The sequence below is a fragment of the Camelus ferus genome, chromosome 5 (assembly GCF_009834535.1).
Source record: "Camelus ferus isolate YT-003-E chromosome 5, BCGSAC_Cfer_1.0, whole genome shotgun sequence".
NCBI lineage: Eukaryota > Metazoa > Chordata > Mammalia > Artiodactyla > Camelidae > Camelus > Camelus ferus.
In genome coordinates, this window is record NC_045700.1 from 21,097,544 (window position 1) to 21,123,880 (window position 26,337).

General features: G+C 35.7%; 1 protein-coding gene across 2 annotated transcripts in view; it reads right to left on the reverse strand.

Annotated features, from left to right (window-relative positions):
* LRP1B (LDL receptor related protein 1B) overlaps nt 1-26,337 on the reverse strand; it is a 1,593,459-nt gene that overhangs the window by 34,036 nt on the left and 1,533,086 nt on the right. For both annotated transcript variants that reach the window (XM_032479383.1, XM_032479382.1), the window contains exons 85-86: nt 4,345-4,519; nt 54-158 (exon numbers count right to left, since the gene is read on the reverse strand). In XM_032479383.1, coding sequence (XP_032335274.1) covers nt 54-158; nt 4,345-4,519 — 280 coding nt within the window. The remainder of the gene's footprint in view (nt 1-53; nt 159-4,344; nt 4,520-26,337) is intronic.

Genomic DNA, 26,337 nt, shown 5'->3' on the forward strand with positions numbered 1-26,337 from the left:
CAGTACATCTAACGTTGTATCATAAAATGCCCACAACGTTATAAAATACTCACAAACACACAGGTACATTTGTTTCCGGGTCCAGCTGGCACGTGCCGCCATTGTAACAGTAGCCATCACATAGCTGGCAGCTAGAGGCAATCTTTCCATTAGTGCAGCTGCAGCAACAAAGAAAAAAAATCTCATTGTTACTGGCATGATTATTGTTGAAAGCTGACACAAACTCTCTGTAGATGAGAATATTCATCATAGAAGGGTAATGGAGTGGTTGGCTAAAAGTAGGTTTTCAGAAAGACAGACTTGCTGGATGCAAAGATTTTTTTTTTTTTTTTTAACAGAACGATGACAGATAAAAATTTTCTTGTGGTAATTTTCAAATTTTCAACCCATTTGTTTAATAGAAAAATTTAATATAGCTAGAAGTAGGTGTGAAAAAATAGACTCTAATGTCCATCACTTACACTTCAGGGAGACATCAGCATTAGTACCTTATTTCCTTTTTATATAACTAGAGTTTGGTGACATTTTTGTTTATTTATAAACCTCATTATCAAACACTCTGGAAGCAAATGTTTCAGCCATTCCTTCTAAACTGGAAAATCTGGTCCAAAGAATGTTATGAGTTTTAGACCACACATTTGGTAAGAAAGTATAGGATTGTTCCGCAGTCACTTTTATCCCACTGATTTTCTCTGAATGTGTAATATAGTTAATGTCAAACTCTTTTTATTCTGACAGAAAAAAAAGTAACAGTTCAAGGCAAAACTAAACAGTAGTGTTACAGGAACAATATGCAATGTGGCAAAAAAATAATGACGTAGGCTTTCCGGAAAATTTTTGGAAATGATTCTAATTTATAGCACATTACATGTCTGGGATAAGAATAAACACTATGGCTACTGCTACAGGGGAAAGCCAAATATAACAATAATAGGAAAAAGGCAGAAATTTCTCACTTGCCATGTTATATTTTAAAATAAATACTATTAGATTGGAACTTGAAAACTGTTGGGGGGACAGAGAAAAGTGTATTAACATTTCAAATTACTGAGGGAACCTATTCTATGAGAAGTATGCTAACAGAATCATACAAACCTTCGCCCAAATTAGAATTACAATAGATCATGCCAATATTCTGGTTGTGAGATCATCTTAGCACTGAGTGCTGTGAAGTAATCAATGATGTCACAATAAATCCGACACAACCTTCATAAAGTCGTCAGGCTGCAGTATCTTTGATTGATCACCTTGATCCTCTTCAGGACGGACACCTGTTACAGTACATGCCTCAAAGGGGAATTCCCAGTGACAGGTTAGCTATTTGAAATAACTGGTTACCAGTCCCATTAGTTCATTTGTTCTGTGTATATTTATGTGAACGTATGTGGGTGGTAGGGCTGTTGGAAATGCACTGAACTGTTATACTTTCCCAGGCATTTAATTTAAAGATTTTTTTTAAGAGCCTGGATTTTAAAGTCACATTTCTTTCCAAGATGAACAGAAGCAGAGAGTCAATTATGTACTAGATGTGAAATGGAAATATGTAAAAGTGGAACCAAACATGTGAAAGGCAGTGGCTTAAAGTTCCAAGATTTAACAAAGACTACCACATTCTTTATACTCTGTAGAGGCATATGAATATGGATGCAAAGTGAGTCAAGTGCATATTTCACAGTATTGGTGTCTGATATGTTAAATGGATCTGGGAGACTTTTCCTTGCTCTCCATGCCCAGCCTCCTTGAAAAACTGAAGAGCAGAAAGCTAAAGTTTCATGTTCAGTCAAAGGGACAACATCAAAGAGAAAAATCAGCTCATCATACATTAAATGATTTTCCACAAAAAGATAACTATATACAAAGTATCACCTTTTAAAAGAGAAAAATATTCTAATTAGTGATTACTTTTAATCTTCTGCTTCCAGGAGTTATAAAAGATATTGCCTTGTTCTCCTCCTAAAGGTTTTGTTTGAGTCCTAAACTTAAGACAGAAATCTGTAGATATTTCAAATGTGAAATACAAGTAATCCAAATCATTGTAACACATCGAAGAGTACAACTCATATTTTAATGTAAGTTTTCATCATAATTTCATTTCTTAGAAATGTTACACACACACACACACACACACACACACACACTTTGTAATTAGCAGTTGGTCCGGTACACACAAAGAATTCTCATAACAACTGACATGATGGAGGTATTATTCAGGCTATTCAACATTGTGATCAAGACCTTCTTCATCAGTATTCACTGAGGAGGAGAAGAAAATACACCATTAGCTCTGTTTTAAAGATTATGCTCATTATATTTGACCAAGAACGTGTCCTCTACTGTAGCTGACAGTTCACAGGCTGCATATTAGAAACACATCTGGCTGTTTAGAATCACAAGTAAACATGGCAGCTTGAGTTTTCCTAGTTAAGTAAAAAAGATTTAACTGAACTCAGCTGTGATTTTGTTTTGGTATTAGTTGTTTACCTATGAAATTGATATCACAACATCACTGTAAACTTCACTTAAGGCTAAGATAAACAGTATTATAGAAATGAAAACAAACTCACCTAAAAAGTTTCAGGATACCCAGAGTCCTGTTCGTATTATCACACTCAATCTTATTATAGCCTATCTGATAAATCAAACACCATACTCCTATTTTTAAACTTCCACTATCCACTCACCGTTAGCAAGTTATTATTCCATTCTTGCTTAGAATTATCCCAAAAGATCTTTTAAGAGTCAAGAACTATAATGTTGGACTTTAAAAGCCTCCTCGGGTTATGAGGCCCGAGTGTTTCTAGGTGGGTGAAACCAATATTCTATGTAGAGTAGGCAGTACGGAGAGTCCTGGGAGTCCAGCCCTTCCTTCCTCACATGCAACTGCCCTGTGTGGTGGAAGCAGGGTGTGTGTCTCTGCATGAGCTTCTCCAAGATAAACTGGGATGGGAACTATGGCTCACAGCCTTTCTTAGATGACGGTCCGCGATTCCCTGTGTGAGTGGGATGGGGCTGTAAAAAATATTCTGCAGCACATTCCTGACGTGGTACACTGGACATAAAGAAAAATGTACGCCCACTAATTGAAATGAAGTTCTGCCACGCTAAAGTTTCATCACAAAGAGCTGATGCGCTTAATGAGCAAACATGATTTTGGTAGTTTATATGAAAACGCATTTTGCTTTTATGTACTTATCAGAGGCACATATTATAATTAGTCATATTTTCAATTACTTTACTTAAAAAATAATGTACTTTCAAATGACCCAATTTGAGGGTTTGAGTAAATGTCATTTATAATGATAACACAAATCATACTTAAAAGTAAATTCTGAAATGAGAGTAAATAAATAAGAAAAAAATGTTGATGCTGTCTGTAATAAAATTTTATTGGGCCTTGTTTGGCACAGTCACATAACTCAGGGCTGACACCCTCACAGAGCTGTCTCGGTGGAAGACACTTCAAGGCACACTTTCCTATCGCGTAGTCTCTGTTGATTATACTCCTAAGGCAAGTGATCGAGTCCAGTCCTTGACAAGCCCTTCTCTTAAAAGGTTGTTGAAGAGGTTCAGAGTGAGACGTGATCTCTCACCTCAGTGGCATAAATTTGTTGCATGATAGAAACTGAATGGCATTACTCCTTAGCTCTGATGTTCTGTTTTCCATTCACTTGAGCCTCAAGCGAAGGAGCAAAAGGCAATGTAACCAAAATCTCACTTGGGCATTTTCACTGTAGTTGCTTTCTTAAAAATTTTACATTATTCCTTCTACTTACCTTGGGTCATGATTTTCAAAGTCAGATTTAAAAAAAGTATAATCTGATTTCCACTAGACGGGTCTTTTCCTCCTCTGACAAAGGATCATTGTGTAACGACAGAAAGGCACTCACTCACTGCTGATCGTAACAATGAAACAATGAAAAGCCTGAGCCATTCTAATTGAGAAATATTACATGTGGCTTTTTGAAAGTATGTTGCGTCTCACTTTTCACTTGCTGACCATGAGGAATATTGGATACAGGGAACGGTCTCATCACATCCTTATGTGGTAAATGTTCACTTCCCAGATGTACATAATAGGTTTTGAATACGTTTTGGTTTAATCAAAATGAATTGAACTCTATCTCTAGCCCAAAAAGAAGAGGAAGAGGAAGAGAGAGAGAGAGAGAGAGGGAGAGAGAGAGAGAGAGAGAGAGAGAGAGAGAGAGAGAGAGAGAGAGAGAGAGAGAGAGAGAGAGAGAATATGCAATGGTTGCCATATTTACATTGTTTTCACTGTTTGTTGCTGGACTGCTGTGTCCTTTTGGGTTCAAATGCTTTTGTAAATTAAGCTGGCTATCTACTTACTTGCAAGATATATCTTCACTGTCTTTATTTATAATGCAGTGTCCCCCGTGGCATCTTATGCATTTGTCAACCTCACATTTTGGTCCTTCATAGCGTGTTGGACAGACACACTCCACACTTCCATCATCCCCAATGGTACAGGATTCGGAATTCACACAGTAGTGATGACACACGTCTAGAAAGAATGCACAACAGAAAAACGAAACTATATTATATTTTTCTTGAATCACAATAAATGTTACCATTTCTAAATGGTCAATGAATAGGTACACAAAAGCACCTTGTAATTATACGTAACTAGAATCTTTAATAATGCTATTGATTCCTCTTTTTGCCTGAGTTAGGCATCATTTCATCTTGCTACAAGGAGATGGGTTACATTGATGTAATACTGGTGACAAACTCTTTTGGTTCTGAGTATTGAAGTTTAAATTTTCAGAAATATCTTCAGTTTTCCTCCTAATGAGCAATATTACCATCATTCCGAAATAAACAGACATGCTCAAGATTTCTTTAGATGTCACTTATCTTTGCCCATCCTTGCACCTCTTTTTATCCAGAGAACAGGGAGGTGTGTGGTGAGTCGAGGAACCCTACCTCTTTACTAGCTCTTGGTGTGGTTGAAAGAAGCTTCCTTCTACATGAGCCAGAAGTGGCCCAGGTATTTCCAAACGCCTGTGCAGGTAAGTAGATAGGACTTGTGCCTCTCCTGGAATTCCAGGAGAAAGGCAGACTGGAAGACTAACTGATCCATCACGGGTGGGAAGTGATAACAGAAGTCTAGGCTATTGTCCCCTATTTAGGTGAGAACCCAACCTCACCTCCAGTCAGAGGGAAAACCTCCCTGTAGTCTGAGCTCTTTGCTCTGAAAGACATTTCTTACTGAGCATTACTGACCATTTTCTCAGCTACAAAGGAAGACTTCCTCAAATATTTCTATACCTCTTGAACATGAGTAACAAAGCAAAGAGCATTTAATAATATAATAACCACACTGACTTTGTAATTGGACATTCTGCCTCACTCTTGTGATAAACAATCAAGTCTTTATGTATGTTTCCATATCAATATATGCAAAGTTACCACATTCAAAATATTGAAATTTATAATAGAAATCATCTTAAGCAGAAGGACTGATTATATTGGTTCCACACTTTGTGTTTACAAGCTGCAGTTTCCATTTAGCTATCTAACTGTGCAGCGATGTTAAATGAGATTAGCTGAGACAAAAATCACAATTTATAAACTTTAACCTGCTGTAAGACAATTACAGTGGGTGAGAAAAATTAAAACATAATTTACAATTTTCATGTTTATATACTTATCTAGCCCCTTATTAAATCAGACAGAACTTAAATTTATTGACAAGCCTGCTTCATGTTTATGGAAATTTATTTCAGGCGTTCTTATGCTTGCCATTGCGTTATGCCAAGTACCCTCATTGAGATTCAGTGCTTAAGTCTATTAAGGGTTTTGGCTATATTTAAGAAAAGTAGCACTTTCAAAAGGTGAGAGACTTGGAGATGTAAAAATTAAGTCAGCGTTAGTATCTGTCTATTATGATATCTACTTGCAGTTGTCCTAGGCTTGGCAGGTAGAGTGTACACAGCACAATTCTGTGTTTATCTATGTAGAATGTATTAGCAGCAGCCTATATGATTATCTGATACCATCTCTTATTTGATGCAGAAATCTTTAGAGAACAACTTTCCTTAGGTTGTTAGATACGACTTATTGACAGAGAACTCTTAATATTGTCTCTAATGACTTTAAATTTCATCCTTTAGCCCTGGTTCTTTTGTCTGATGGGACATAGAGGTCAGCTGATGTATCTTTCCAAGATCTTCATATTATGAAATCCTTCCATAGTGGATGACTCATTAGACTCATGCAGGTGACTTATCTGCAAATGCAAATTTCAGTGCCTTTCCCTGTAGCCCACCACCACCCCTAGATGCCAATCCACAGAGCAGGTATGGGGCCCAGGTGATCTGCATGGGCCTGGCTGAGGAACTAGAATTTAGAAACTAGGGGATGTAAGAAATCTGAAAACAATTTTACTGATTAGCAAAGGGACAACATTGTCTAATGTTATAAGTGGATTTGACTTCACTAAAGTAGCTTATTTCTTGACTAACTTTGTGAACCCTAATTAAAATGTAACTTTCAACCTAAAATTTTGGGCCAATTTGTTTTTATAACCACATCACTGAGAAGCCCTGAGAAACTAGAAAAAACTGGGTTCCCATTCTGAGGGTTGGTGATTGGCATATACCTCACCACAGCAAGGAACAGTGTGCACTTACCTAGAGTGCCAAAGGGCAAAGTAAAAAAAAAAACTTAACAATTTATTAATTATAAGAAATTTTGGTGCATAAGTTAAATCTGTTTTAGGCTAAGATTAGAAAGATACGAAAATATGCGTAACTCATTAGTAATCAAGGAAACACAAATTAACACCCCAAAGAAATACCGTTGCACAAGCCCCAAATTGACAACAAGTAGCTGAAACTCATGTACACTATAGTGGACATGTAAATTGGTTCACCCAATTTGGGAAACAATTGACAATGTCTACTGAATTTGAATGTATCCATGCCTTATGACCTGGCATTTTTACTCTTAATACACTGTATATGCAAGAGAAAAGCACACATGTGTACAAAAAACATGTACACAACATGCACAGTAACCTTTTTAGAAATAGCCAAAAATGGAAAATAATCCAAATATCCATCACAAGAAGAACGGATAAGCTGTGGTTCATATATATGGTCATACATGTGTACTTATATATAAAGAGGTAAACGAAAAATGAACACATTGCAGTTATAAGCAACAACATGGATGACTCTCACAAAAATAATACTGAGAGAGAAAAAAGCTGGACACAAAAATATATAGACTACTTTTTATTTATGTAAAGTTCAAAAGGCAGAACTAACCTATGATTTTAAAAGTCAAAAAGTTATTTTTGAGAAGGGAAGAGACGGTTATAGAGAACATGAGGTAACATCTGAGGTAGTTATAACGTTTATTCTTGACCTGAATGTCGGTCTACGCTGGTGTGTACACCTGGGGATAATTTGTTGAAATGTATACTTGTGATTTTAAACCTTTTTATGCGTATTATGCTTCCATAGAAAGTTTTTTTTTTTTAACTTAATGGCATATAAGCTACAATGAGAATATTTTATAAATTCTAGTTAATTTGCTAAATTGGCTGGTAGTTTTCCTCTTTACAGTATTTTTAAAAGGAATTCATGGTCCATTTTTTATGCTTTAAAGGAAATTCTCCACCCTTTAATGCTTTTAATATATTTTTTGAAGCAGTTGTACGTTATTCCACGCAGTTGATTGGCCTCATGGCCTGAAAATAGAATCCAAATAATATAAAAGAAATGTTTGGGGTAAAATTATGAAATAAACAGATATTAGAATTTACAGTTGAATAATTCTAAATTGCATGCCATTAAGCCATGCCATGCTCTCCTTCCTAAAAAAACACAGAAATCACTGTAAGCTCAGAACTCTTTCTCTACAGATATTCAAATGGAAGACATTTCATTTCCCCAGTTTGCATGCTTAGCACTCTGTGCTAAATTGAAGTTCAGGGACAGGGAGTTGCTCACTATACTACAGCCCTGCCAGAGTGGCTTCCCAGTGCCTACCCAGAAACATTTTCTGACTCTCTCTCACTATTAAGCTTAAGATGTGGAGCATGTAGAAGTTGCTGAATTATATGTTTGGCTGGGTTGTTTGGGGCATCATTGTTAGCATTTCTAGGGCCCAATCCTTTGAATGTATATTCTCTTCCTCCCTCCCACCTCCCTCTCTCCCTCTTCCTTCCGTCTTTCTTTCTTTTTCTCCTTCTCCCTCTCTCTCTTTGTCTTTAAATCTTCCCTATTTACTCAATTACAACTAAAAGATTCCTGAACAAAGGAGAATGTAGATCTTACTTAATAGGGGAGTTTAGCATCTGATATTTAAACCATCACATAGCATTGGATACTTGTATACTGGAAAGCAAAATAATTCCTTCAAGTGCTCTGTTTTTTCAAGTTTAATCATGTTAGATGCTATATGCAATGCTGGGAAAGAGTTTGAAATATCTGATAGTGCTGCTTACTTCTTTTTTATTCATGGCTTAGGTGCATTTTATTGGTTTTCCTTCAGATGCTGCCTATTTCTAAATTGGAAGATTCAACTGAAGTCCATGTTCTTTGCAATTGTCTCAGTATCTTAAGAGAAACGTGTAATAAGTCATAGGAAGGCTACCTAATTTCCCTCTCATTCTCTTCTCAACTATAATCCACTCTGAATTAAAAGCATTCATGTAAAACTTGTATAAATATATGCCGTATTTTGATGAGTGTCTTCTCTCTATAGATATGCTCAAATAATTACTACACACTCATATTTAAAGCCTAAGTTATTTATTTAATAAAAGGAATCGTTCATTAGCACTACCCAGTTCAGCAGACACACAGCAAGGTATGAAGAAGAATGCTGTATGAGCGGGATCCTCTGGTATGAAATTGTTCACTTTGATTCAAAGGAGTCATCTCTAAAAAGCTCAGAAATGAAGAAAGAAGTTTAATCATCATGGGAAGAACAGTTTCCTTATCCCAGACTACTGAAAATGATTACCCCATGCAGGTTACCACTTAAGCATCAAAATTGCTTTGAAACAATTTTTGAAAGTAATCTTTTTATAAGGTAGATCTGCATTTTCTTAAATAAAATATATTGGTATTTTCACGAGTGACTCATCTGTCACTACGACCATCAATCATTTGTGTGAACATACCTTCACAGAAGTTCCATAGCCTTCTGCCTTTTTTCCTATTTCAGCTTTGACTAAGTGAAATGTTACTGGTTATGAAGCAGTAGACAAATCTAAATAAAAAGACTTACTTCCTCCCAAAGGAAAAGAGAGTTAGGAATGTTGGTGGTTGGTTAACACCAAGGTGTGCCACAAAGGGACCATCTTCAATTTTGGGCACATTGACATAGACACAAACACACACACCCCTCTTTCCCTCAACAAAAACAACCATCTTTTTTTCTTCAAATTTTAAGTGTAACTTAATAAATTTTGGAACTGAGAGAAAGGAAAAAAAAACTGTTTTAGACCAAAAGGGGATAGGTTAGAAGAGAACATAGGTGACAGGAGGTGTTTTGTTAAAGAGGGTGAACTAGGGAAGGGTTGAACGTAGAAGATGGGGACTGAAGACTGAAGATGAGAGTCTAGTCAGCCTGGCCAATCAGTGTCCAACAGGGACAGTCTGGAATTTAGGGAAATGAAAGCAGGTGGAACAATAGAGTTAATCTAATTATGAACAACATAAGTAATTTAGCTGTGACGATAAAATGGAAGTGGTGGGTGTGTAATTGATTATTTGCTGAGGACATGCATGTTCCTAACTGTATACTGCGAGCTGTGAGAAGAGACCTGAAATACAAGACAGGACACCAGCTCTCAGAGAGCTGACAACCCAACTGAAAGGTTAACACCAGAAGGAAAAAGCAACTAAAATTGATCTGAATAATGTCCACTGTGGCAAGAGCCAACATACGTAACTATCAACACAATCTTCCTTTCTATGGAACACTCCATCTCATCAGTTTTGAACATTTTAGTGACCTGAATGGCATAACAATTGAGATGTTCTGCATATGATAAGAAGGAGCAATAATGAAATGTAATTAATCTGTGCTAAGAAAGTAGAGATTACCATGAAATTATGTAACACTTTATAGTCACAATATAAAAATTGTTATAACCTCTGTAGGGTAATTACACTAAGAACTGCATAGTAGCACAAACACAAACATGCAATCTAAAGGACAGCGATGGATATATAATTACAGAGTATTCATATGATAATTAGGCATATAGTAACTGGAGAGTAAGTGAATGGCTATTTTCTGCAACAGAAATGGAGTAATTTTCAAGGGAGATTATTATTGCACTCTCTCTTTCTCTCTCTTTTTCTTTTTCCTTTTTAAGCTGCCAGAAATACAAAGCAATACTTTTTCCTTTAATATTTTTAGAGTATCTTAATAGACTGCATAAAAATGTGCATGTATGGGTAAACATACAGGTTTATGAATATGCATGGAGAGCCAGATGCCTATAAAATCTCTAGTCGCATTTAACTTCTTTCCCAAATATTTCTTTCTATTGAAAAGTAATTGCCAAGACCATTTAGCTATTAACCCATATTTGCAACTGGGCTATTCACATCATAATAGTTAGCGAAGTGTGAAATTTATTTGAAGAGAAGAAAACCAAACCGAAATACACCACCCGAACGGGAGCTGAAGATACTCAGTAAGAATAATGGGGAACCTGGAGGGCCTTTAATTGGTGATCCAGAACGGTCATACAGGGGAGACTAAATTATACAATCACATATGTGTACATCCGTTGTTCTCCTTCACTGAATTTTGACCTGGCCTTTAAAAAATATGTGAATTGGCTTTAAGTTTCGTAATTTAAGTAAGCATTTGATAATTTAAGACCATACACACATACACACAATAATAAATTAAAAGTAAGATGGGGTTACTTTCATACAGACTAAGTAAATCCACAGCACATACCCCTGGCATTCTACAACCGAGCTCCGGTTTCAGTTCAAGTCACCCTCCACCTTCACTGTTATTTAATCGTGTCTCAGGAGCAGTAGGTTCTATGACTTTTGCTAATATTCTCCCTGTGGGGAGGTTTATGGTTGCTTCCATGTATGTATAAAAGGCAGAAGGATTTCCAGAAGAGCCAACAACAGTATTTTATAAATTTTTGATGAATACTTACACTAGGGTGACATAATAAAAAGAAAGAAAATCATTGGCCAGGATGAGGGACTTGGAGGTTAAATTTAGTCCTTCCTCTAGCTAACAATGTGACCTCATCGGAGTTACCTGACTAATGTCTCCAAGGTGCCCTTGGGCCATCTTTGAAGAGAGGCAGTATTACTAAACATGCCTAAATTATGTCATGAATCCCTCCTCACCCATCCATCCTCAACAAAAGCCCAGCTACAGCCTGCTTTGAGTAAAATGATGGAAATGATGGTTATGATGATGATAAACACTTGTTCTTAGCTCTCTTCTACATGCCAGACATATGTATTTGTTTTAGTCTCAGCATTATGTGGTATTATCCTCGTTTTACAGGTGATTACACTGAGGTACAGAGAAGTTAAGTAATTTGCCAAAGATGACACAAGAATAAGCAAGAGGGCTGAAATTCAAACCTCAATAAGCCTAACTCTAGAGAATAAGCTCTTATTTTTCTAATTTAATTACATATGTGCTTAGGGAAAAAAAAAGTCCAGAAAGTAATTTTGAATATCTTTGGTGTTCTTTTTCCCTCGGGGGTATAAAACTGAACAGGGCTCCATCTACATAGATATCTGAGGGTGCAACCATCAGTCAGATATTAACAGACCCTGAAGTAGCAGGAAGGCCCATGAGAGCTTACCTGATGCTCCCATGACCTGCACACTCAGAGCTCAGGAACTCCGTGTGGACTCCTACTTCTCCTCCAAACGTTCGCATTTCACATGCCATCTGCAGCCTCCCACCCTAACCCAAGCTGAGTATATGCCTCTCCAACCACTGATAACTGGTTTGCAGCACTGGACTATCTTCCTTGAAGGGAATACCTAACTATCCACGTGATCGATTCAGTACCAGGCAGGGTTAGCTCTGAGTCCCTCCAGACAAATAAGAAACCAAAATAACAGCCACAAATCACAAAGTAAGATATGCCTGAGTGTCACCATTTACTGACATCTAATTTAAGATGAGAACACTTAGGTTTTCAGGAAAAGTTTCAAGATTCTTTAAAATGTTAAGAAGAGTGATTGTGGCCTTTCCTTCTATAGAGTCAATTTTTCATCTATCATGGTTTAGGAGGCAAAGAGATAAAGTAACATATAAATTTGCTTAGAATTTTATGATTATTGTCTTCAAAAGATCATAGTAAGAAACAAAAAGAAATGTAAGACATACTAGAATGTATTCTTCACATTCCTCAAATGTTTTAGACATCCTAAGACATTTAAATAATTAAAGTTATTGCACAGTCCTAAATATATCTTCCAATTTCAGAGCTGAGTTTAATAAAGTAAGCAAACACTGAATCCAGGTATGCCAATTAAATATTCACTAGGGAAAAAATGTGTACAAAACTCTGATTAGAGCTGATAAATTTTCATCAGGAAATCATGTCTAAGAAAATTAGCATTTTCTAATTTATTACTAAAAATAGAAGTATATCCCAAATATTTTTATAGAGAAAAATGCAAAATTTAAAAGAATAAAATCTATTCTAAGCAAACCGTGCCATCTCTGAGTATCCAAGTAGAAGGAAAATACAAAATTCAGAATGCCAAGTTTTTAATACTTTGATTTGAGTGAGACATAATGGATGGGATTTTAAAAGTACCAGCATTTAAATTGTCAACAGACTGCTGTTTCAAAATGCATATTAACAATGATGGTATCAATAATTTTAGCAACAGTCAAAAATGAACTCATAAAACTATAATGGCAATGTTTTTTCAAATATCAGAGAAACCAGTATAAGTTGTTTATAAACAATGTTCTGGGTTGAGTATTCCTCTTATTTTTAAAGCATTCCAAAAAAAGACAAATGAACTTATATATAAAACAGAAACAGACTCACAGACATAGAATGCAGACTTGTGGTTGCCATGGGGGAGGGGAGTGGGAAGGGATAAACTGGGAGTTGGAGATTTGCAGATACTGAATGGTATATATATATATATATATATATATATATATATATATATATAAAATAGATAAGCAAGTTTATATTGTTAAAAAATTACAGCTATAAAAGATTTTAGAAAGTAACTATAAAGTAGTAGAGAGTCATTTGAGACACTTGTAAGCAAGTTGACTTGCAGATGACAGCTGAATGCGATTTATCAGATGAGGCTAACTAACTCAAAACCAAGGAAGTGAATAAGCATATGGTGGCTTAAAAACAGAATGAAAATGAAACATACGTATATAGGGAGGAACCCTCGCACCATAAACAAACCATTTACCACGTTTACGTCCTAATTTCTTCATCAGGACACTGAGTAGGGCTAAGGTTCAATGAATTGCAGTCTAATAAAATTTATTAATGTCTACTATGTTAACAGTAGACTCTTGTATTAATACTACCCATGCCCTCAGATGAGTACCTCTACTTTGACAGAACCTCAAGGCTAACATGGTTGGGAAAAAAAAAATCAAGATCAAGAAAATATTTTAGTTAATCAATACAAGGAACTATTTTTTAAAGACAATTCAGAGCGCAAAGTAATGACTTATTAATAGAAAGCTAGAAAGAGTTTCATGGAGAAATGAGAGGTGAAGAATGCTTGATAGGAGGTGACCATGGAAAAGATCATCTCAGATGGGGGTTTCTTGTAGAAAGTTACTGTCATCATGTTGTAGCCAGAGTAGAGGGCAGGGAAGTTCTCGCTCACACTGGGAGAAGGGGTTGCCATCCTCGACTAACCCATGCAGTTCCCATATGCATATTTTTTCTTTCTCTCACTTTCTCTTCTCCTTTTCATCCTTTCATCCTTACTTTCTTCTTTCTTCCAAGCTACTCATTTCAAATCTAAATGTTAAAGTAATAATTTCCGATATACTTATGGGTAATGTCCTCCTAGTTCTCCTTCAGTGTGTTATCTTGCAAAACACATAATATATGTATCTCTCCATTTCAATATGTCAATATCGATACAGATATACAGAGAGAAGTTTTCACACTGGTGTGATAACAAGAAGAGAAATAGCAGATGATATAGAAGTGGTGACTGTTTAATCAGAGTTCACTAAAATATTGAGAAAGTTATCTTAAAAAGGTCATCTGGCAGAGTAATGTGTAGCAAACTATAAAAGATTTCCCCTGGTCAAATGCACAAGTTTCCTTTTAGGTCAGCTGTGCAGAAGTAAAACAGATTATTTATATACAAAATCAGCTTTCTACTTATATAATAATTCAAAGGTTACAGAAAATCATGAATTTTATTGTTAATTAGTAGCACTTAAATGTTAACATGATTAGAAAGAAGTATGCATTGAGTTACCGTAATTAATAAATAAAAATATTTAATCCAACACAGTTTTTATTTAGAAAGATTACTGTTCTTCAAAAACATCCTTGCAAATTGTTTCAACCCTAAGGCAATGAGATTAAGTCATTGCTCTTTTTATGTATCCAGTGTACAAAAAGAGATCATAGAAATACATTTTTGATATAGTAACTAGTATGTTTTAGTTTCTATAGCCCCCTGATTCTTTTCTTTATTCAAACAGTATTAGGGTCATAATTTAGCCTGCCTTATTTTTCATCATCTCATTTCTCACTACCTGATGTATGTTTGCATACTATTTATAAATACTAAAGTGTACTAGGAGAACAGACGACTAAATCAAGCCTCAGTGGCTGGCATGTATTAGATGCTCTATTAATATCTGTTGAATTAATGAATGAGCACTGCCCCTTGGAAAGCAGAGCAATTCAGAAAGCAGAGAACAAGAATTATACTGCTGATTTTTTTTGTTAGTTTTAAAACCTTAAAGGCAGTTATAAAGTTATGCAGATATAGAATCAATCAAGATCAGTTTTACCCACTCCTGAAACTAACTGAAGTTTGGCAGGAGTGTACATGTGTGTTCAGATGGGGAGAGGAAGGTGGGAGATAAAGGAGGAAAATCAGATGGAAAGCAAAGATAGATGCCTACAAGTCCCAGTAAAAGGGTCCCTGAATATCTGATGCCTGCATAAAACACACTGAGCTGCTGGATCAGTGACCCAACTACCAGATGCTCCAGACTGCCATGTAAATGGAAGACGGGACCTGCCAAACTCCCAGAAATGGACACTCCATAGAATGAGGTGAAACTTTTCAGCTTCCAATAGGTTTCATTTTGTAGTCATAGCTTTACCTGTTTGAGCAAGTAACTCTATTAAAGAGACTGTTTTCTTTAATGGTCTTATTTATTTACATTCATGTAACTCTATATTTACTCTAAATTCATGGATCATTACAGAAATTATTTTTTAAAAAATCTTGAATCATATGCATGAATGCCCTAAAATTAAGAAATTCATTTTTATTTATTCAAATTACATATTACCTGAATATAACTTACCTAAAATATATATTATGATTCATATTAAGTATTATACACGATAGGCACTCAACAATTAAAATTAAAAATAAATATTTGCATTTGATTTTAAAATTTAAAAGAAACTTTTTTATAGATTGTCTGTCTTGAAATTCACAACTCTGAGAAGCAGATGGTTATAATTGTTATCAGTTTTTGCAAATCATGTAACTGAGTTTCACCTGTGATAATGAAAATAATGTGAAAATGCAAAGTTGTAGAATACTATTTGTTAGTCTACAAATTTATACTTTATGTAATTTTAAATAATTCTGGAAGACTATTTTAATTCCATTTCATCACCTCTAAACCCCAATACTTCTTCCTAAAATCTGGATTCCAGCTTGATAGATTCCAGTGAACTTAAAGTGTGTAATCAATGAAGCCCCAGAAACCCACTGAAATTCTATGCAAAAAGATTTATTTGTTTTACTTAGACAAGAGATTCTTAAAAGAATCAGAAGCCTACACTACCTTTCAATTTAAGGAGCACTGAAACCAGGAATTTAAAAATTCTACTTGATTCTAGTTATTCATGATCTGGAAGGTACCACAGAAGTAACCTGAGTTTTTGAGTACTCAGTTAAACAAGGTGCCATTTATTACATGGTCATATCCACACCAGTTCGTTTGTTTCTGCTGCTATGTTGATTATTTATATCACTGACGTTCAAGGAAAGTTTTCCCTCACATCATTATAATATAGATTTTTCTGAGTTCTTAACACTAATAAATAAGTGCAAATTACTTCATCAAACTGAAAACTAGATCATATTACTATCATAGATTTAGTCATGAATCTTCAAATGGTAATGCAGGTCTAAAAATTCAAAATTAGCTGCTTGGACTATGGACTGATTTCTCAATTATATTCTGAGCCAAGTGACTTTCTGTTTTTCAGTGCGTCCTATACTTAGGATGTATCTGATTCTTTAGTGGCAATCTCCAATAAGCGGGCTTTCCTAATAATTGTTCATTCCCATATAATTAAGCACCTATATTGTGAGAAATTATTGGCTATCTCTGGGAGTCCCTTTTTATTTAACTTTGTTCTTTTTAATGTTACTTCATTTATTAGAAAATAATGGATCTTAATATATATTCATTTACTTAAATCAAACTTTATGATAATTATATTTTTGCATTCATGAGAATGAAACTGAACAATTAAGTTATGAATGCACTGTTTTGATTTAAGTTATCCTCTTCTTTACCTGATGAGTTATACAATCATAGGATAAATTATAAATCTTACTTCCTTCTTTAGGTTTATTGCATTCTGGGACTCAGAAGCTGTAAGTTAAAGATTTGGAGAATTTTTTTTTCTTACCTTGAGAACTGTTGATGGCATATTGACACTTGCCGTTTTTATCAATAATCAAGATAAACACAAAATTGTTTCTATGAGAATATTAATTACCAATTACCAAAAAGGGTTCTGTTTTGCATGAAACAGAATAATAATAGCAGTTTATAGTGATAAAATCTTTAGTAGTTAAACATGAAGGTTATCATATTAACTCTAAGATAGAAATTTTATTTGGTTGTTTTATATTTAAAGCATTTAAAGATTCCTGATTCATGACATTTTTTCTGAACATGTCAGTCGACACTCCAAATCTGATATAAAGCACTTTGTTTTAAAATTACTCTTAAATTTACATTTGCTATAATTATTTAAAAAATAATGTTAGCAGATTTATGTAACTAGAAACAATCTGCTTGGTTTGAGGTAAGACCCAAGTAAACATTTTTTTTTCAATCTGTGTTTTTGTGCATGATTTATGTACTATATTGTTTTCAAATATCCAATTCTGTCTATAGATAATTATTTATTAATCTATTCAGTCTACTTAACACCAAGTACAGCAGAATCACACTCACAGGTGGCTTCTATTCATATAAAATAATAGCTTTTCTTTTCTTTTTTTTGAGGGTTCCCAACCGGGCATGTTTAGTTTATTTCAATATAAATCCCTACATCCTTCTTTGGACAGTTATTAGCCATTATTTGTGTAATAGGTTATCCTCAACATTCAATTTGGCAGTTCTAAGGCTGTTTTTCACTAGTCCTTCATATTACTTTGTATATTCGGTCTTCCTTACGTTGGAAAAAGAAGGGTACATACCTGCTGGTAGGGCTAATGTGGTATAAAAGTGGAAAATGAAATCATCTAAGCTCGGCATGATAACAGGTGAGGTACTGCTTCAAGTGTATTGTGAGATTAAAGTTATCTCAAAATGAAGTGAGGCTGGCACAGAGGAAAGTTGCTACTATGATGCCAGCAAAAGTAATTAGCATTCTTTATTTTTTTAGTTATACCTACTGAAATTATGAAATGTAATTAGTAAAAGTTAATTATTAAAACATAATTATATTAAAACTATAAGTTACATGACACTGAAATAAAAGTTTATATATAATTAACTTTATAAACACATTGGAATTTGAAACGTAATTGTACACAGTAGTATAAAGTATGCTTCTAAATGGTATGGAATAAAGTCCATTTTTCATCTCTGACTAATCATTTTTTTTGATTATATACATAAGCCATTTGTGCACAAGGCTCAGGAATCTCTGCCTTTGCTGCAGCTACACAGCACAGCTTGGCACGGGGCAAAACCCTGTGAACATGGCCAGGCGTCGGGCAGACCACCTGGCCCCTGATCAAGAGGCCCACTGGTGCCCTGGAGCCCTTCACATTAAGGACTGCTTTTGTTTTTTCAACTGAAACAAACAAAAGAAAGTCTAGAGGGCCAGATCCTAAAGCTTTGTTCTTTCTGGGATTAAAAAGCCAAGAATGCAGATAAATCTTGGCTTTGTCTGGCTTTTAATCTGAAAAGATATATTATCTGGTTTTTTTATTCACCAAAACAGGGCAAGTGTTTTCAAAAGAACTTTTATACTGATGTATTCCTAGTGCCTAGAACAAAAAATGATAACCATAAGTGTTCTATAATATGTATCAATAGAAAAAACAAATTTTAATGATCAGAATAGGTACTTTGACTCACATATGACATACTATCTTCTTAGGTTTACCTCAGTTTCCAATAAATTACTTTTCACTTAAGCACATTTCCCTGAAACTATTCCTTCATTATTTTTTATATTTCCTTTAAATAAAGATACATTATAAAAATCTATGTAAAAATTTTTTTTTAATCTTTTTTCAGTATTTCTAGTTTTATTACTGTATCAAAATTATCTTCAACAATATTTTTATAATTGACAATTCTTTCTAAGATATTTAGAGTAAAAAAGTTAGTGTTATTACATTATCTAACCCTTAGCTCACTATTCTCTATCCTGGTCACATGAAAAAGAAATGTATTTATTTTCCTTCACACACACTAATTTAAACCTAATTCTATTTTTTTCAACTGTATTTTTCAATCTTAAAACCAAAGCACAAAGTTTGGATAGAGTGTAAATGCTAATGAGCTGGTAAGTAAAGCTGGCCCAGAACCCTGGTTCTGCCTTTTCAGCGGAATCTTGTCAGAGAACAAGAAAAACAAAAACAAAAATCAAAAAAACTGGGCTTAGCAGGCTGGAAACAGAATCCTTCTCCTCGGTTTACACTCACTCACAGACCAAGTCCAGGCAGTGAGTTAACTCCCAGGATTGATGGGTATGCAAGACGCCATGGCCTGTTTCATATTCTAGCAGGGGAGAGTCAGGAATATGAATGATGATCATACAGAGGGAAAGCGCTGAAGAGAAGTGCTGAAGGTCCTGGAGCAAAGGGAAGTTAAGAGGACAAAGTGGGGGACCTAGACTGGACAGACACTCAGGATACTGTGTGTAAAGAAAAAGGTATGATCAATTCAGGGGGTACACTTTGGAGATAATGAACTAGGTTCCAAGGTTGGAAGAAATGGTACATAAGGGAATGTGTTATAAAAACCCAGGCAAAAGATAAGGGCCAGAATGAAGGCAATGCCGATCTTCTCACCAAGAGAAAAGAACTGGGAACGCTTTGACACTCTAGGTGGGAATGTTCCAAGAATCTGCAAATAGCTAGTCTTACTGGGTAATGTCACTTTTAAGTCACGGTCCTTTCTTGGAGTTCAAGAGTTGGTTCTAGTTGACCTTCAAATGAAAGGAGGCAACTGAAAGATTCTATTCTATTTTCCTGGTCTTTATTAAAGTCCTTTGGTCTCTTCTGCTTGGGCTGGCCATAGTCTTAATCAACTCAAGATTAAAATAATATTAACACCTCTTTTCAATGGAGGAGAAACTTGAAAAGACCAGGTTGAGACTTTGTACCACCTGAGCTTTGAATGTTCTCATAGTGAGTCTAAAAAGATGGGGCTAGAATGGGCAGGATGTTAATGACAGGAAAATATATCAGGAGAAGCACTTTGGAGTCAGACCCACAAGGCTGCAAATTAACGACACTGTCCACAGACTTATTTTGCTGCCAAAGAACAGCATCAACATACTGCAGGAATGTCTGTTGATATCTTGATCAACAACTCCTGGGGTCCAATTCTGACTATGACTATTCTGGGACCCTGAGCAAGTTACTTAACCTGTGCCTAAGGATTAAATTGGTTAATTTTAATAAGTGCTTTGCTGTAAAAGGTGAGAAGTGCTCTGACTGCTAATAGTGATTGATAATAAAATTATAATGCAGCCTTTTATAATGCATCAGGTGTGATTCTATTAAGTTGCCAATTAAAATAGAAGCTAACTGAATTTATTCTTTTTAAGAACACAAATCATTACAATGATGGGCACAGTATTTTTTTTTAACTTAGTTCAAGAAAAAAAAATCAAGTATGGTGATGCCTCAAATTAAACAACAACAACAACAAAAAGACATGATCCATGAGGATGGACCAACTGGGAACTGAGAAGCAGCTCCACACAGAAATACCAGGTGGTCATACCCTGATGAAATGTAGCTTTTGTGCAATAAACTGATTATTCTGATGTTTAAATTGAACAGAGGCAGATAGACAGCATTTGGCATTGAGAGATGAGAGTGAGGAGAAATCTGGAGAAAGTGCATTTCAAAGGAAGAGAATAGCATGAGAAAATTACAATGCCAAGGAAGCCGATATATGAGGAAGCATGATCAGTGTGGTTGTATCTGAATAAAAGAGAGTCTGCAAAAATAGTTCGGAGACTAAGTAGGGTTTGTATTATGCAGGATCATATTTGGCATTGTCCCTGATTTGTCTGGACATCATTCAGGGTGGTGAGAATGGTGGAGCTAAAAGATAAAAAAAAAACAACAAAAAACCATAAATTAGCGGATGGGGGTTGTGTTAGAATACCATGCTACGTTGAGAGGCAGGAGTAGAGAGAGAGATGAGGATATGAGCAACATCTGAGGGGGATACGTGCATATAATGGATGGTATTTGCCAGATAAACTCTGCTGGCCTGTGATGCATATCGTTTAAGAGATACATTGGGTGAATGATGTGAAATGGGCAATGGATTAGAACAGTGGCATCTCTACATGTCAAGAAGAGGCTGGCCTAATATGAGGAGAATGTCCACACAGGAAAGGAAACACCAATTTAAAACTGAATCCCTTTGCTGCAGAAGTGGCCTCCTGCTGTAATATCAGAGGCAAACTATTTAATATTGTTTCTGATTCTCAAATAAGTCAGTACCTATAGCTTGAGTCCATGTTGTTCCATCTGCTTCCTACATTGATCAGAGACCCTGGTCACTCTCTGTGAGGTCCTCAATGATACCATATAATCTGGGAACCAGAGTGTTAAGTAACTCCTAGGCTGTGGATCCTGGAGTGGGACTGTATGAGCTTGAATCCTGGCTCTCGATTAGTAACTGTGTGATCTTCAGGAGGCTATTTATGCCTTCCTAGTAGTCTCCTCTGTATAATGAGAATAAAAATGATAGCTACTTTATTCAAAGGATTAAACAGATTAATAGTTAATGAAAAAAAGAAGTAATTATAAGAGTGCCTAGATGTAGAAAGATCTCAGTAAATGTGATTGAGACAGAAAACCTGTTTTTTTTTTTTTTTTAATGGATTAAACATACAACTGTGGCTGCTGTTCTGACAATAAATACAGAAGGGTGCAGAGAGGAATTACGAAGATCAGTTAGTAACAATCCAGGTAACAGATGCTAGCAGCTTCCGAAGGGTAGTGAGAAGAGACGTGGTGAGAAGTGTCCAGATTCCGGTGTTTTAAAGGTAAGTGTGAGAATAAAGGTGGGGTGTGAAATTGAGGGAGCAAAAATAACTTCAAGATTTTTGGACCTGAACAATGAATATTTCCCTTTACAGACATAGGGAAAACTATGGTAGACAAATTTTTGGATGAGAAGATCAGATTAATTTAAAGACAAGTGAAGGAGTCAAATACACATTTGGGTATAAACATCTGGAATTCAGGAGACAGGTTCAGCTGGAAATATAAAATTGGAATCATTCATATTTGAATGGCAGTAAAAGCCATGCAATTAGTTGAAATCATCTAGAAAGTGGGCTTCATTCTCAGTCATATATGTGAAGAATCTGGAAAACTTTAAATGAAATGAATGCCCTATTTCAGGCAAACAGAATCAAAATCTTTGGAGTTAATGTTTAGTAAACTGTATTTCGTAAAAGCTGTTAAGGTCATTCTAATGTGCTGAGTTATACAGAAAAGAAGTGAGTGTTTTAGAGAAGTGAGCAGTGAGAGCCATGGATCAGGTGCTCTCATCCTTGGGTCCCATGCAGGGGAGGTGAGCCCCCTTGGCCGGTTGGAGAACCACTGGGACTTACAGGCTGTGGGAAGCATGGGCTCTGCTAGTGAGGAGTTTGTGCATGCTGGCTTGCCCCCAAGGCAGAGCGGAAAGGGCAGACTGAAACCTCTGTGTGCACCCAGCCCAAGCTGAGCAAACGCTCCAGCACCGCTAACTGCATGTTACAGTGTGGCACTGAATCTGGGGCTGTTACAATGGGGGAAAATTCTCAACCATGGGACACAGTGGCCACAGGTCCCAGGCAGAGTCTGGGTCGGGCAGCAGTGGCCACTATTGGCACTTACTCAAGCAGTGCTTCAGAAGCTGCCCAGATCTCTGACAGTGGCTACTGTGTCCCATGTCCACAGTCCACACCCCATATACACGGAGAGTCCACATGGGCCTCACCCGCTCTGCAGTGCAATTCCACAGCAGGGCAGGGGGGATGGAGGATATGGGGAGTGACTGGCTGTGAAGGACAAAGAGGACTTGGACCCAAGGCTGCATCTGAGCAGAAAGAATGAAACAATTGCTGATGCCTGCACAAGCAGCGTGTCAGAGACAGCTCGGACCTCTGTCTGTGGCTGAAATGGGCTGAAGGCCCACATGGGACACTCTTGCTTTGATGTTCCTCCCCTCTGGGGCTAGAGTCCTGGTGCTGGAAGAGGGGAAAGAGCACACTTAAAACTGAGGCAGCTCGAGGACGACCCTCATGGCTTTTGCTTCAGGAACTTGGGGTCAGACTCCACCCCTGATAGGGCAGATATGTCCACTGAGCAGAAGGAAAGTTACACCTCACACCAGGCTCCAGGTGAAGCCCCTCTGTCTCCAGCCCTGCCCCTTATCGAGGTAACCGCTGCCAGCACACTCTGAGGAAAGACATGACTTGCATAAAGGACAAATCCAGCTCTCCCACCAAAGGCACTGGGCACACACAATCTGTATAAGAACATTCCCACGTAAGAACACCCTCAAGACTGCAATGGGTAATTGTTTCACATACTTCACAGAGACAGAGAAAGTTAAGCAAAGTGAAAAGGGAGAGGAATTACTCTCAATTGAAAGAGCAAGAGAAAAACCCCTGAAAAAATAATGAAATGGAAACAATTTATCAGATAAATAATGCAAAGCATTGGTAATAAGAATGTTAAGTGAATAGGAAAAATAATAGATGAACACAGTGAAAATTTTAACAAGGAATACGAAAATATAAAAAAGACCCAGTCACAAATAAAGAATTCAATAACTGAAGTAAAAACACAGTAGGAGGAATGAATAGCAGACTACGTGATAGAAAAGAATGCATAAGTGATCTGGAAGATGGAATACTAGACACCTAATCAAGATGGTAAAAGAAAAACAAATTTAAAAAAAAAGAAAACAGTTTAAGAGTCTCTGTGGTAAGTTCAATGTACCAACAATTGCATTATAGGAGTCCCAGATGGACAAAAGAAAGAGAGAAGCATATCAAAAGTGTATTTGAAGAAATTATGGCTGAAAACTTCTGAAACCTGAAGAAGAAAATTTAGGTATAAGAAGCACAGCAGGTCCCAAATAAGATGAACTCAAACAGATCTACCCCAAGACATATCGTAATTAAACAGCAAAAATAAAGCTAAAGAGAGACGTGTAAAGACAGCAAGAGAAAAAGTTACATACCCGGAAATCCCCATAATGCCATCAGGAGGGCAATAATAAAGATCAGAGAGTAAATAAATAAAAGAGAGACCGAAAAAAAAAAAAAAAACCCAATGGAAAAGTCAGTGAAATCAAGGGCTGGTTTTTTGACAAAGATAAACAAAATTGATAAACCTTTAGCTAGGCTCACCAAGAAGAAAAGAGAGCGGACTCAAATAAAATCAGAAATGAAAGAGGAGAAATAACAATTGATAGCAAAGAGATACAAAACGTCATAAGAGAATACAACAAAGTTATATGCCAACAAATTGGATACTGTAGAAGAAATGGTCAGTTTTCTAGAAATATACCACCTGCCAAGACTTAGTCAAGAAGAAAAAATAATTTGAACAGAATGATCACTAGTAGTAAATTTAATAACAACAACAACAATAATTTTAAAAATTATTTTTAAATAACAAAATCTAGGACCAAATGGTTTCACAGGGAAATTCTACCAAAAATACAAGGAATAGCTAATATATATATTCCTCAAACTATTCCAAAACACTGAGGAGGACAAAACAATTCTAAATTCACTCCAGGCTACCATTACCCTGATACCAAAACCAGACAAAGACACTAGAAAAAAAAGAACAGAACAGAACAATACCTTTGATGAATATAGAGGCAAAAATCAACAAAATATTTGCAAGCTGAATATGGCAATATATAAAAAGGATCATATAACATGATCGAGTTGAATTTATTCCAGGGATGCAAGAATGGTTCAATATTTGCAAGTCAATTAATTTAATAGGATAATGAAGAATAAAAACTACATAATCATCTCAATTGACACAGAAAAAGCTTTTGACAAAATTCAACATTCATTCATGTTAAAACTCAATCAAAGTGGTAAGAGAGGGAACATATGTCAACACAGTAAAGGCCACTTATGAAAAACCCACAGTGAACATCATAATCAATGGTGAAACGCTAAAAGTCTTTCCTTCAAATTCAGGAGCAAAAAGGATGCCCACTTTCATGACTTCTATTTAACACAGAAGTGCTAACCATAGCAAACAGATAAGAAAAAGGAATAAAAGTTATGCAAATTGGAAGAGAAGAATTAAAACTGTCACTATTTGTAGGTGACATGATACTCTACATAAAGAACCTTAAAGTCTCCACACAAAAACTATTAGAACTAATAAATGATTTCAGCAAGGTAGCAGGACACAAGATTAATATACAGAAATCTGTTACTTTTCTATACGCTAATAATGAAATATCAGAAAGAGAAAACAAACAAACAGAATTCCATTTAAAATCACCTCAAAAAGAATAAAATACCCAAGAATAAACATAACCAAGGGGGTTAAAGAGGTACACTCTGAAAATTATAAAATATTGATGCAGGAAATTAAACATGATACAAAGAAATGGAAAGATATTCAACTCTTGGACTGGTAGAAATAATATTGTTAAAATGGCCATTATTCTTAAAGCAACTTACAGATTTAATGCAATCCCTATCAAAATACCCATGACATTTTTCACAGAACTACAACTAATAATCCTAACATTTATAGGGGACCACAAAAGATCCCAAATTGTCAAAGCAATCCAGAGGGGGGGGAAAAAGCAAAGCTGGAAGTATAACCCTCCTAGACTTCAGACTACCCTACAAATTACAGTAATCAAAACAGTATAGTATTGGCACAAAAACAGATACATAGATCAATGAAAAGAATTGAGAGCCCAGAAATGATCCTATACACCTACAGTCAATTAACCTATGACACAGGAGGCAAGAATATACAATGAAGAAAAGACAGTTGTTGCTGAGAAAGCTGGATAGTCATATACAAAAAAATGAAATTAGAACATTATCTCATACCATATATAAAAATAAACTCAAAATAGTTTATAAAGATCAAAATGTAAGACCTGAAACCATCAAACTCCTAGAAGAGAACATAGACAGAATACTCTTTGACATAAATCATAACAATTTTTTTTGGATCTGTCTCTGAAGGCAAAAGGAAAAAAAAAAAAAAGCAAAAATAAACAAATGGGACCTAGTTAAACTTAAAATATTTTGCACACAAAGGAAATCATTGACAAAATAAAAAGACAATCCACTGAATGGGAGAAAATACTTGCAAACGATGTGAGCAGCAAGGTATTAATATACAAAATATATAAACAGCACATACAACTCTGTATCAAAAAGAAAAAAAATCCAATTGAGAAAAGGGCAGAAGACCTGAAAAAACATTTTCCCAAAAAAGACATGGATGGTTTACATGAAAAGACTTTGGACATTGCTAATTATTAGAGAAATGCAAATCAAAACAAGGAGATATCACCTCACACCTGATAGAATGGCTATCAGCAAAGTCTACAAGTAACAAAAGTTGGAAAGGACGTGGAGAAAAGGCA